The following is a 12,745-nucleotide window of genomic DNA, read 5'->3' as shown; positions in this document are numbered from 1 at the left end:
CAATAAATAGTAAATAATTGCCAAAAAGATGGGCGATAGCTAATTTTTTGGCCCTTTTTCTGGTTAAAATAAGCAAAACTATCCGGACGGACATTTAGATATCTAGACTAAGTTTTGATGGTCAACCACGCACTGATTTTCTTCTGCCTCAAAATAGCAATGTACCAACACTCCTAATTTATATTGTAAATATCATGAAATCAGTTTGAAATGATCCCATACTTTACAATTTCTAGGTATTTTTCTTTGGGTTTTTGTAGTTGGGTCTGATGGAGTGCCAATATTGTTTGATCCCAAGGGTTCTATAGCCATTGGACTTATTAGTGGGTAGATCAGGACGGGAACTCGGAGGGCCACTCAATATAAACATTTGCGCTCTAATTTAGCAGCTAATTCGCTTCCATTCCCTTGTATTAATCTTAAAAGAGAGAATGGGCCACACGGGGCCTCAAGATTGACAGACATGTAATCACTGAATGTGGATTTTCATTCAAGGGCTCAGGGCAATTAGGGTAAGAAGCTCCTTGCAGAACACCTTTTTAATTTTGGCCCTAATAAACAATCCACCGATGCCATTGTGTAATGAAACACTACGTAATGTCTTTAAATATGAAGCCAATCACATTCTACACACACACAATCAAGTGATGAGGGAAATGAGCATAGTGGGAAATTGGTTTTGGAAATGAGATGTGCAAGTGGAAGCGGTGAGAACAGGCACCTAATCAGCTCTGAAGATCAAACCTCGTCTTAGCTTCGGGTGTCTGTAATTGTTGTATTTGCATAACTTTTTTGTCTAAAACATTTTTCTTTTGGCATTATCGCCGACTATCAAAGAGGACTGGTGTATGGGCGAGGTGTGATAGTGCACACATGTCACAGGACTGAAAGACTTTGTCTTATCAGTCTCAGGTCTAATTACATCCCTGTCTACTGTTTAATAGCCTGCCATGGTGAGGACTTGTGACGAGGAGTTGATAGGAACGTTAACGTTCTTATCTTTCTACACGAGCAAATTAAACGGTAGTTGTTCACAGGTTTTTGCCTTTAAAGTTTTGCCAAGAATTAATCTGCACACTCATCAGTCGGAATTGGTGAACACAGCAAAATGTCTTTAGGTTCTATATAAAAGAAATACAAAATCAGAATTCAGTTCATAACACTTATTTGAAGGTCTTGTTAAGGCCGTGTTATAGGTCATTTGCACATTTTGTGACACCAACTAGAGGTATACTTTTTAAAATGTTCCAGTTACAACTGAAGAATAAAGAAAACAACTTTGTAAGTCATAAGATGCACAAATAACAATCTTATTTCTATTTCTACACAATCGGTATGTCTTTCGATCACGGTTTAACCTCCCCGAACTTGCAAGCAGCATTCACACCGAGTCTCGATCCCCATTTCACTCCTCGCTTTTGTCACTCAGCCCTGCCTCGCTGTTTCGCGCTTTCACAGGAAGCTGTGGCGCATCCCTGTTCTTGCCGAGACAGAGGGGTAGAGTGAAGTGTAAGAGTGAAGTCGGTCCCATCAGTGAGAGTGAATTTTTAAGGAGCACATGGTTTCTGAAGGTGTTTCCTGACATGTCTCGGTTGAGATGCAGACAAACGACGGCGATGTTGAATCCCCACGTCTGTTTGCATGATAATGTGTCCATAGGGGAAGTCATAGGGTTAAGAATAGGTAATGGGATTCAGCCAAAATCTTATAATCCTTGTTGTTTACTATTATAGACACACATATCCAATTATCTGCTCATAAACAAAGCTCATGAAAAGGTTCTGGCAGAAATAAAACAACACAGTTTTCGACAGCTTAAAAATGCTTCCTCAGTGTTAAAGGTCCCATATTATGCAAGATCAAATTTGTAATAATTTTAATACTTATATTTGGGACTCTGGAGGCCCTACCAGTCGCCAAAGTGTGAAAAAAAGATGACTCACTCATGTTTTTGTGGTCCTCTTCAGTCTAAGTACAGGAGATAAAACACGCTATGTTGACTTCCGCGCTCATTGGGACGTCACAATGCGCTTAATTCCTGGAATTGTTGTCTCAAGGAGCTCCGCTTTGTCCGTAAAACATGGGAGAGTGGTGGCGAGGGCAGTGGCATCCGAAAAAAAACCACAATTCTGCAAAAAGTTCTATTCTTGGCTCCACAGTGCAGCACAGAGTCCTACACAAACTTCCATCCTCAGAGGATTTATCTGTCCAGTGGATAGATGTTATATATCACAGCAAAGTGCCTGCTAGAGCCTGCAAATGATCACTTTTACAAATGCTACCTGCTGTTAGCGCCCAGTAGCCTCTGGGACTGATGTCATTTCCTGTTCCTTAAGTTTTGTTTTACTTTGTTTACTTTACTTTGTACTGCTGTGGTGCTTCATTCCTATGGTATTTTGACCAAATCATGCCACAAACATGTTCATTAGGACACCAGGGAACTAGTTTAACTTGGAGAAATAGGGTATAATATGAGAACTTTAATTACCATAATTCAGATTTGGATTAAACTACTCATTCATGTCTGGACCAGCATTACAATTTTCCCCCTGTACTTTACAGATTGCAGCAGGTCCACCTGCGTCGGGAGCACCACCCCTACCAGCAGGTTCAGCGGCTCCGCCGCCACCTCCGCCACCTCCTCCCCCGCCCCCACCCGGTGGTGGTCCTCCTCCCCCTCCTCCTCCCCCTCCCCTCCCTGGCCAGGCTTGCATTCCACCACCGCCTCCTCCTCCACCTCCCCCAGGCGGCGGACCGCCACCTCCTCCGCCACCGCCGGGTTGTGGGCCCCCACCACCTCCTCCATTCCCAGGCGGGGCTCCGGCACCTCCAGCATTACCTGTTGTCAAGCTGCCTTATGGGCTGGAGGCCAAGAAGACCTATAAGCCTGACACTGTGATGAAGCGGGTCAACTGGTCCAAGGTACGGTTACCTGAGTTTTTGATTCACTGATGCAACTAATCCAATGTTCGCTGATAATATAAGTGATTACGAACGATAATGGAAGTAACATTCAACGTGTGCACAATCACTCAAGCAAACCCTTGGCTTTAAAGCGCTGGATTCGCAGCGTTATTGGAGGAACCTCACACAGTAGAAATGTACAAAGCTGAGGATCCAAACCGAAAGGAGCCTTTTCCAAATGTGCTTTTACTGTAGTCAGATAGCCGCTCAGCCACAGGCCACACTATTCCACAATCAGCGTTTCACAGGATGTAAGAGTAAACAATTTCCCTCTGCTTAAATGTCCTTGGAGTTGCGCATTGATCTGTTTAATTGAATGACGACTGGGTTGGGCATCATACCATCGCATTTTTCTTGTTGTGTGTGGGCTTTCTTTTGCCACAGATAATTTATCCACAACCTCAAAGAGTTCTTACCCTTAATTTAGTGGTTCTTTGCTGATTTTAAATGCTTGTGTGACCTTGCATTTAAGTCTTCAATCGCTGACAGCAACCAAAACACCGGTTACGTTATTTTGACAATGTGTTGTTTTGAATCAAGCCATGTATTATATATATTTTTTATTCTAGATACATATTTTTTGCAGTTTATAACGCCGGCTGTTGCTTTACAAGCATTGGCTTATTTTCACCTTGAGGGCTTCTTAAAATACCACTTATGGAAATGCACAGTTCTATGTGCAGCCGTAAGTATATTTATTGATAGTGTCAGTAAAGTAGAAATATTACGTGCCATTTTTTCGTTTTTGTGTCATGCCTGATGGGTTTGTGTACGTTTGCTATTTTAAATAGAATATAAACATTACTCGTTGTCTTGCATGCTGTCGGTGAAGCATTTGCATATATGATTTGCGCGCGCACGCTGTCTGGTGCAAATTCCCATTGTTTGGGAAATGTACAGCAGCAAGTTGATGTGCAAGGTGCATTAACCTTGTCTCCAAAGGAATTGTAGTTCTTCGGTGATGCAAATGAAATTCATAACCACCTGAGGAAAAAACAATCTGTGTGTTTCTCTTCTGTCGATTAAGTGGGAGAAGAGTCGTCTGTCTTATCTACGTGTACCAGAACGAAATGTGGGAACGCCACGAGCGATGACAATTTGGTCGTGCAAAAATGAAGGGGGCGGGAAAAAGAAACTTTTTTTTTTTTTTTTTTTTTTTGCAGCCCCTTCAGCCACGACCCCGTAAATATTACACAAGAGAATGAATTACAGATTTGACAGTTCCAAATCATGTTGTTATAATCTACGTGTTCACTTTCATTAGACCCTAAGTTTTACTTTTGAGTAGGTGAGAAATGTCCGTGACTGATCCATGTGTCACGCAGACACTTTCTGCTTCCGCCTACGCGTGATATTGGCGTTAATATTCTAACACTTTCTGAGTCAGAATTAGTTGTATAAGGCACTCACTTTGGACTAGACTAGGGTTTTTGAGTCACTGCTTTAACTCTGCAGTTTTTAAGTGTTTATACTGCAGGAGCTTTGCAATTTAGCTGCCATTTTAGCCAGCAAGATTAGATTAGATTTTTTTTTCCCCCTCAGAAACAAACAAATCACATCCTATTGTGTTTATGTATTTCTGCTCTATTATCTCTGTGATGCCCAGCAGTAACCCTTGCACAGATTATGCTCCAAGCTGTTATGTATGAAGCATTTTTTTCTAGTTTTGATGACCAGTCTGCTTGACACGACAATTCTACCATTCATTCATCTTTCATATCCATTCACATTCTACCAGCACAGGCATAAGGAGCAAGTGTCTTGCCCTAAATGAAAATCTGAAAGGGGACATATAATGCAAAATCAACTTTTTAATCATTTAAATCCTTATATTTGGGACTCTGGAGGGCCAAATAAACATGCGATGTTTACTTCCGCGCTCATTGTGAGAGTGCTGGCGAGGGCAACGGTATCCGGAAACCAGAAGTCAGCAAAGTCTGCAAAACGTTCTATTCTTGGCTCAACAGTGCAGCACAGAGTCCTACACAAACTTCCAGCCTCAGAGGGTTTATCTGTCCAGTGTATACATGTTATATATGATGGCAATGTGCCTGCTAGAGCCTGCAAATGATCACTTTTCCAAATGCTGACTGCTGCTAGCTCCAGTAGCCTTTTTTTTTTTTAAAGGTGGACCTAAAGAGATACTACTAAGCCGAATGTTCTGATTAAACTGCTGTGGTGCTTCATCCTTATGGTATTTTGACCAAAACATGTCACAGACGTGTTCATTAGGACACCAGGGAACTGGGACACGTCCCCTTTAAACTACATTATTGACTATCTGTGCTCAAAACGTCATATAGAGGTGTTCTTCGAGTAATCCGACACATCCTTTAGTCCATTCGTTCTACATTTAGCTGGAATTTAGAACCTTCTTTAAAAGGACAGTCAACTGTGATTTGTTTTAGCTAAACTCACTGAGGTTGTTTCAAGTTCCAGTTTTGTTTTTTGCTATTATTATTTTTTAATAACTACAATAAAACAAGTACCAGCTCAATAAGCTTTTTGAGCATTTGAATTTCAAGCCAGAAAAGAAAACAGATCCAACCAAAAAAAAAATTAAAATAATAATATTATTGTGTTGTGGAGTGCTCAATTGTATTACTTTTACTTATCAATTAATAAGAGTTTAATTAAGCAGAAATCATTCTAAGTGAGTCCTTTTGCTGTTTGGATTTAGCACCACGAGGCAGTTGAAATTGTTTTTTTTTTTTTACATGTTGTTGAATTTTCTTTCTCATTTGATATTGCACATTAATAGGCTATTTTGTAACACATTCTAATTTAAAAAAAAACATTTGAAAATTCATGTTGTTATTCTTGTTGTTCGTTGTTGTCAATACTCACTGCAAACACCAGTTTGTGTAGAAATACTCTCCCAAAGTCGCCCTGTAAGGTCCGACCGTATGGCCTTGAGAATCATTCTCTTCCATCACAAAGAAGTCTTCGTTATTATCCTTCTGCCTCTTCATCTCTGTGAAGGACCATTTTGACATGACAGGTTAACACAGGTGTTGAAGGTTCTTCTTTGTTGACACACGGAGCCTAAATTGTGATTAGTAACACGTGTGTACCCACTATAAAAAAAAACATGTGTTACCATGGTGTTGAGAAGGTTAATGACAACAGTGCTGGGGGGGCGAACTGCTCGCTTCTAGAATCTTAGTAAAAAAAAAAAACATAGCAACAGTGTCACACGAAGACCTTTCACCAGAGGACTTAACACACTGTACGGCAGACATATTGTTGTGTCACTCACATAATTAGTCGGTAACATGTGCATGTGTGAATATCACCACGCACACCTACTCTCTCCCTCGTCTAATAAACGAGTGCAGGGATATGGAATCGTCCTTCTGGCCTGCCGTCTTCTCACAGTGTGTAGGTGCTTGACAGCTTCATAGAGGCGTTCAGACAAATCCGGGTAGGAGGAGGACTGCATAAACACCGCTGAAATTCACATGTTTCATTCATCCCCCGGAGAGGTCGACAAGAACTTTGATGCGTCTGATACGAGCGGGGGTCTATAGCGCGGCTGTATTCATGTGATTTTCCGTGGATGTGAAATAATGCATATAACCCTGAAAACTCACAATTTTGCTTCTTCTTTTTTTTTTTTACCCCTGTCCTGTTTGCCATGCAGACGCCAAGGAGACAATCACAAGGGCATGCGTGTGCCCACACACAAACCCCATTTCCACTGAAAAGATTTTTTTTTTTTTTTTTTTTTTTTTTTTTTTTGAGTGGCAGGTTGGTGGAATGGCACTCTCTGATTGTAGTGATAATGGAATCCTTGTGTCATTGCAGATAGTGCCTCAGGAAATGTCAGAGAATTGCTTCTGGATCAAAGTCAAAGAAGAGAAGTTTGAGAATCCTGACCTATTTGCTCAGCTCTCCGTCTGCTTCTCCTCACAGAGCAAAGGTAAGGAGGCATCATCTCCCTTCTTCTCTCCCGCCCCCCCCCCCCCCCCCCGCCTTAATCAATCTGCACACATGGACATCCTCGTTTAGCCTCTCTGGCGATAGGTGCCGCGCAACTTTCGTCTCGTGACATATGACGAGGCATTTTTTTTTTCCTTATGAAATGTTAATTATCCCTAAAAATCAAGCACTTTTCCCCTGGCATTCAAACACACTCTCGTGTTTATGCTCTCATTTTCGAGTCACTGTGCCAATTAGGGATGCCAGTGCTCATGCTTTGTGTTTGAACCAGAGAGAGAACGCTGGGAATATAATGTGGCCACAGCACATTTTATTTGTTTTGAGCAGTTTCAAATGAGTTATTTTGTGTGTACATGTACACGTGGATGTGCACATATGTGTGAACTGAGAGCCGTTTTTCAGTCCATTAGACCAATCCTCCGTCAGGGAAACGGGAGGAGGCTCGTGTTTCTGGCCGGTTTGTTTTTCAGATACAAAACCAGGCTACCTAACTTGCTGATGGATGATGCGAGTGCTACAGAGAAAAAGTTTGTTTTTCTATGGTGAGGGAGGCACTTGATGTACTTTTCCTATGACAATTTGAGTGTTTTCCCCCTACTTTGACAGTGTGTGTGTGTGTGTGTAGCGTACACCCCTCTAAATCTAGCAGCAGTGGGAGGGGAGAAGTCAGAGCTCTGTCAACTGCTGAGCAGTCAAATCGGATCTCTGTCAGGGTGTGTGGACATAACTATACAGAATCTTCCAACTTTCCCCCACATACCCACCGTTTGTTTGGACACCACTCAGCCCGCCGGCAGCTTCTTGCTCCACTGTTCTCAAAACCTCCAGCTCTACAAACTAAGCCCGTTTCTTTTTTGTTCAGTGAAATAAATAGCTTTTTTTTTTTTTTTTTTTTTTTTCTTAGCTGCTGTAAGGTGATTTGCCGACATAATACAGATGGGAGGGGAAATTGTGTGTTGGAAAACAGTCGTTGCAAGGCTTAATGAAGTGACAGGGAGAGGCCTTGAAGTCATGCCTGTCTCCTCGTCCTTCTCTTGCAGATTTCAGCCATATATATATGCAGACCTTTTTTGGCACCTTTGCAAATTATATTTCATCATTTCAACATTGTATTTGATTCATACTATTCACCGCGACGAATGAACGTTAAATCTTAGCGAACGTATTAGAAATATGTCTGCTATAAAAAAAAAAAAAAAAAAAAAAGCCAGTGCAGAACAATTCTATTCTTGAAATGAAATACAAATGAACATTTTGAGTTACGCACGGTTTTAATTCAGATTTAGAGGCCCCTTTTAAATTCTTTATTGAATTCATTTTCTCACCCACTGGGGTTACATCTATAGATAGTTCATGTTCCCACTGGCCGGGTAGGAATTCATGATCCAGCGTTTCCCCCCACGAGAGTTACCTTTGCTGGATCCCTATCAATTACCCCTGCAGCGACTTCACTGAATCAGCTCTTTTCACCGCCATTGTTGAAACAGAACATGATTTTTTTCCTCATGAATGAAAAATACTGTTTAATGTTTGATATGTAAACCTCCCCAACCCTCATGAGGAGGGTTTTGATGTATCTGGTGCTGGATAAGAACTCTAAAAAAAAAAAATGAGATAGTGCTTCATTTCTTTTTCCTTTCTCTTATGTAAACGTGTGCTTCGACGTTATTATTTGTCCGGCGAAATCACACTTTATTTCCACTTAGAGTTGTGCACGTGTTTGTGTAGAGAGATTACCTTCATCTCCAATCATGTTGTTGAACTCGTATTCAGGTGCAAACGCTGTAGCTTTCTCAATCCTTTCTGCGTATTTGACTTACAAGTAACTGGTGAAAATGGACTTTGTCTTTGATTCTGGCACAAAATACACATGCAAACCCTAAAAACAGTTAACTGTATATATATATTTTTTTTTTTTCCCTTTTTGAGATAACTCCATGTTTGCCTCATCTTAGGCGAAGATATTCTGAAGAGAAGCACACTTTGAGGGACAAGCACTCTGTGAAGGATGAGGCAAGCAGGTGCAAATGCCCTCCCCGCAGAGCTGCCCTCAGAAAATTGTGCAAAAAAGGCTTCTGTTAACTTCACTTTTTTTTTATGCTTGCTTGTTACTTGTATTGTTGAAGAACAACACTTTGGCAGTAAAAAAAAAAAAAGAAAAAAGTTAAAGGGAAAGAAAAAAAAAAAAGAATCAGTAACAGCCCCCAATTTTCACATGCTTATTGTGCTCAGAGGCCTCTAAAGCAACTGAGAATGCAAGACTGTCATCTCCCCTGCTGCTTTTATGAGTCTCACTGTTTAATGAGTTTTACCAAGAAAAGGAAATGATAATCAAGAGGGATTTCAAGCTTGGCTTCTGTCTTCTAAATGTGCCATTTATTATGAGATAGTTCTTCAGCTTGATTGAAAACTTAACACATACAATATGTCAGTTGGTAGGTGCTAAAGCCTGTAGACGGATTAAGACACCGCCATTAACGTTTCGTGCTTTCACGCTAAACGAAAAATGGGTTTCTCTCTCTATAGTTTAAGCGCATATTTTATTTAGAGAGCCGAATAAAGAACGGTATCAAACAAATCATACAAATCAAAACTGGTGACATTTAGTGGCGAGGCCATAAACGGAAGAGTCGTCCCTCCCGGTCCATTTGGACCGCTAGAAAAACGTGGTAGCACAAAATGTCGGCCTCAACATCTTATTTTCAGATTATTGTGCATTTATCCGGACATACAGTACGTATGGATAGTGTATTTAATTTCTACCAATCATCCTTAACACTTGAAACTTTTACTACATTCAGTATTTAAGGATCTATCAATGCGCACATTTCCTGTCTTTGTACTCACCGATGCTCCAATCCAGCTCATCTTGGTTTTCACAGCTCTTCCTGTGTGCTGTTTTTCTCAGAATCCTTTAAAAATGCTGGGGGAAAATGCAATGCATTCTGCTGCAACTTTAAAATGTCTTGAATTTACCCCTCAGTGGCTGTAGTTTACCTCAGGAATCATCTATAGTGTTTTGTGTTGTGTTACGACGCTCATACTTAGCTTAGCGGCGCGTAATCACACGTCTTTATTTTGATTTTCATATCTTACAAAACTTGTTTTGCGAGACTTTAAATTGGCACCGGTCGTGCCAAGACATCATTTTATGCCCCACAGAAATGGCTGTTTTCTCTCTCCCGTCTTCCTCCTCCCCTCCTGTCTTTTGCTAGCTGCATGGCTTATCCCGCTTTCTTCACCCTTCCCTCCATTGACTTCATTGCACCACCCCTCCCTCTCTCCCTCCCTCCCCCTCTCTCTTTTTTTTCCCCTTTTACCCTCATCTCCCCTCAGTTCACTATATCAATCTGTGGGTTGTGCCTTTGTATGGCTCTTGGGATCAAATCAGATTCACTTCGGGATTGAATGCGTGTAGCCATGGCCTGCTGCATTTGAAAGGCAATTCATTCAGCTGGAACTTTGCAGTTCAATTTGAAACGAGATTGATGTTGGCAAACTTCACACCCCCTTTTCTCCTAAAATGTTTCCTCCATTGGCCGCGTCAATTGCTGACGGACAAAGGGCATATGCCACTTTGTAACGGGGGTGTCTGCGCTTCTCAGTAGAAACAACACCGTGAAACGAGGCTACTTGACAACAAGTAAAACCCTGTGAGAAACACTCGTTAGTATACTCTGGATTTTTGTTTTTGTTCTTTACAACTTCCGTAAGGGTTTTATCGGTGTTCTGTAGCAATGCAATTAAATAAGTCAGAGAGAGAGAGCGAGAGATAACGGAAATGTATGTTCATCAAGTGGGAATCAAACTCTGAAGTCCACCGCTTTAAGCAGGGTCACTGAAACGTTATTTTCCCAGCATGCCTCATGTGTTAATGATGCCTGGGGTTATAATGATTGTGCCGAGACAAGAACATGTTTTACCATTTGGAAATAAATCAAAAAAGTTAGCTTTAGAGAGCAGACGTAGAGAGACATCACGAGTTGTATCTCAAGTTCTTTGGATGTTTAATTCCAGTTTTTTGGTATACTGTATACACATACAGTGTGTGTGTCTTTTGTAAAAAAAAAAAAAAAAAAAGGGGAGAAAAGTTGCGCCTGTGAAGGTCAACTCTAGAACGGTAACTTGGTTAAAACCTTCCACTGAAGGCAGCAGTCATCCTCCTTCTCATCACATGCGATTTGATGAAATCCCTCAGGACTCTGATGTTTTCCGTTTCTCTTCCTTTTCCTTCACACACACACACACACACACACACACACACACACACACACACACACACACACACACACACACACACACACACACACACACACACACATTTGCACAGCATTTGTCGTGAGAACCCTCGTAGACATATTGCATTTCCTTGTCCTTTACACTCTTGGATATACGGGTTCCAAAAGGGTTCTTCTACAAGGGCTGAGGTTCTACCTGGAACCATTTGCTTCTGAAAAACCCTTTCCCGAAGAAAGGGTTTTTCAAGGGTTCTTGGTAACGCTAATGGTTCCAGTGAGAACCATTTTGATCTAGAGAACCCTTTAAAACCCCTTTCCTATATATATATGTAAAGGGTTTTAAAAGGGTTCTTGGTGGAACGCTCCAAAAGGCTTACAGGTGGAACCTTTATAAAAAGGTTCTACCTGGAGCCAAAATGGGTTCACCTATGAGGACAAGCTGAAGAACCTTATATGGTTCTACAGAGCACTTTTATTTCTAAGAGTGTACCCTAACCTTAACCATCACAACTAAATTCCTAACCCTTACCTTAATCTAAACCCAATTCTAACTGTAGAATAAAGTCTTAACCTTCAAAAAGCCCTTTAAAGATGTGAGGAGCTGGCAAAATGTCCTCACTCCCTATGGTTTATGTGTTTTTTAGTCCTCATAAAGCCACACAAACAAGAACACACACACACACACACGCACACACTCTCCCCACTGAGCCAATGTGGTGAGCACCCCAGCAGATTCCCAATCCCTGCTACAAAGCCTCAGCAGCAGGGCAGTAATGACCCTACCACAACAGCAGTAATGATGGAATCAGTGGGGGGTTTTAGCTGGCTCTCTGACTCTCCCTAATAAGTCCCCTAATAACACTGTTAATATCAGGGCCGACCCCGGATCAAACACACTCACACATGGTCAGCCACCTCACATTACGCTCCCGCAACATCTCAGGGAGACGAGAACGCAGTGGTGCAGTGGTGGCCCTTTAGCGCAAGTCCACACACACATAAGTTTTGTTTCAGAACACTGCAACAGCCATAAGTGCCACTCAGAATATTTTAATCCTCTTAAGCTGTGTTCATTCACCAACAATATGTCTTGTTGATTGAAACCTTTTAAAAGCTTGTTGCTCTCGGAAAAAAACAGATATCCCCAGACTACCGGAGCTGCGCGTCCTCGGATACTCACAATGTAATAAAGGCTTTTGTCTAATGAGTTTAAGCTCAATTCAGAACACTTAAGCTCACTGTGGAATAGTTCGCCTTGTTATAATAGCATGTGTGCAACGATAAGCTTTTGATATGTTCTATGTTATATTGTTGGGGGGGGGGGGGGTAAGGCGTAATGGTTGACATGTCTCCCTGGAGAACGTGGCTGTTAAGTACTGATGCTGTTAATTGGGGGGAGGGAGCCTCTTCCGTGGAAACTTTCTTAGCACCTTTATTCTGGGTATTCTCCTAACACCACTTCCCCATCGTTTTCCTGTTTTAGGCTACATCCATACTACACAGGTTTTCTTTGAAAAAATCCAAAGATTCCGCCCTGTAATTTAGTATAGATCGGCAGAAACCGTGGCACAGTTACCCTCATTCACTTCACAATTTGGTTA

The 12,745-nt window shown here is 41.5% G+C and overlaps 1 protein-coding gene across 1 annotated transcript in view; it reads left to right on the top strand.

Annotated features, from left to right (window-relative positions):
- Positions 1 to 12,745, top strand: part of diaph2 (diaphanous-related formin 2) — a gene marked incomplete at its 5' end in the record, with an annotated part of 361,962 nt that overhangs the window by 136,355 nt on the left and 212,862 nt on the right. The window contains 2 exons of the mRNA XM_083890769.1: positions 2,563 to 2,922; positions 6,772 to 6,886. Of these exons, the coding sequence (XP_083746895.1) occupies positions 2,563 to 2,922; positions 6,772 to 6,886 (475 nt within the window). The remainder of the gene's footprint in view (positions 1 to 2,562; positions 2,923 to 6,771; positions 6,887 to 12,745) is intronic.

The sequence above is a fragment of the Microchirus variegatus genome (assembly GCF_963457635.1).
Source record: "Microchirus variegatus genome assembly, chromosome: 6".
Lineage (NCBI taxonomy): Eukaryota > Metazoa > Chordata > Actinopteri > Pleuronectiformes > Soleidae > Microchirus > Microchirus variegatus.
This window is presented reverse-complemented; position numbering and strand designations above follow the sequence as displayed.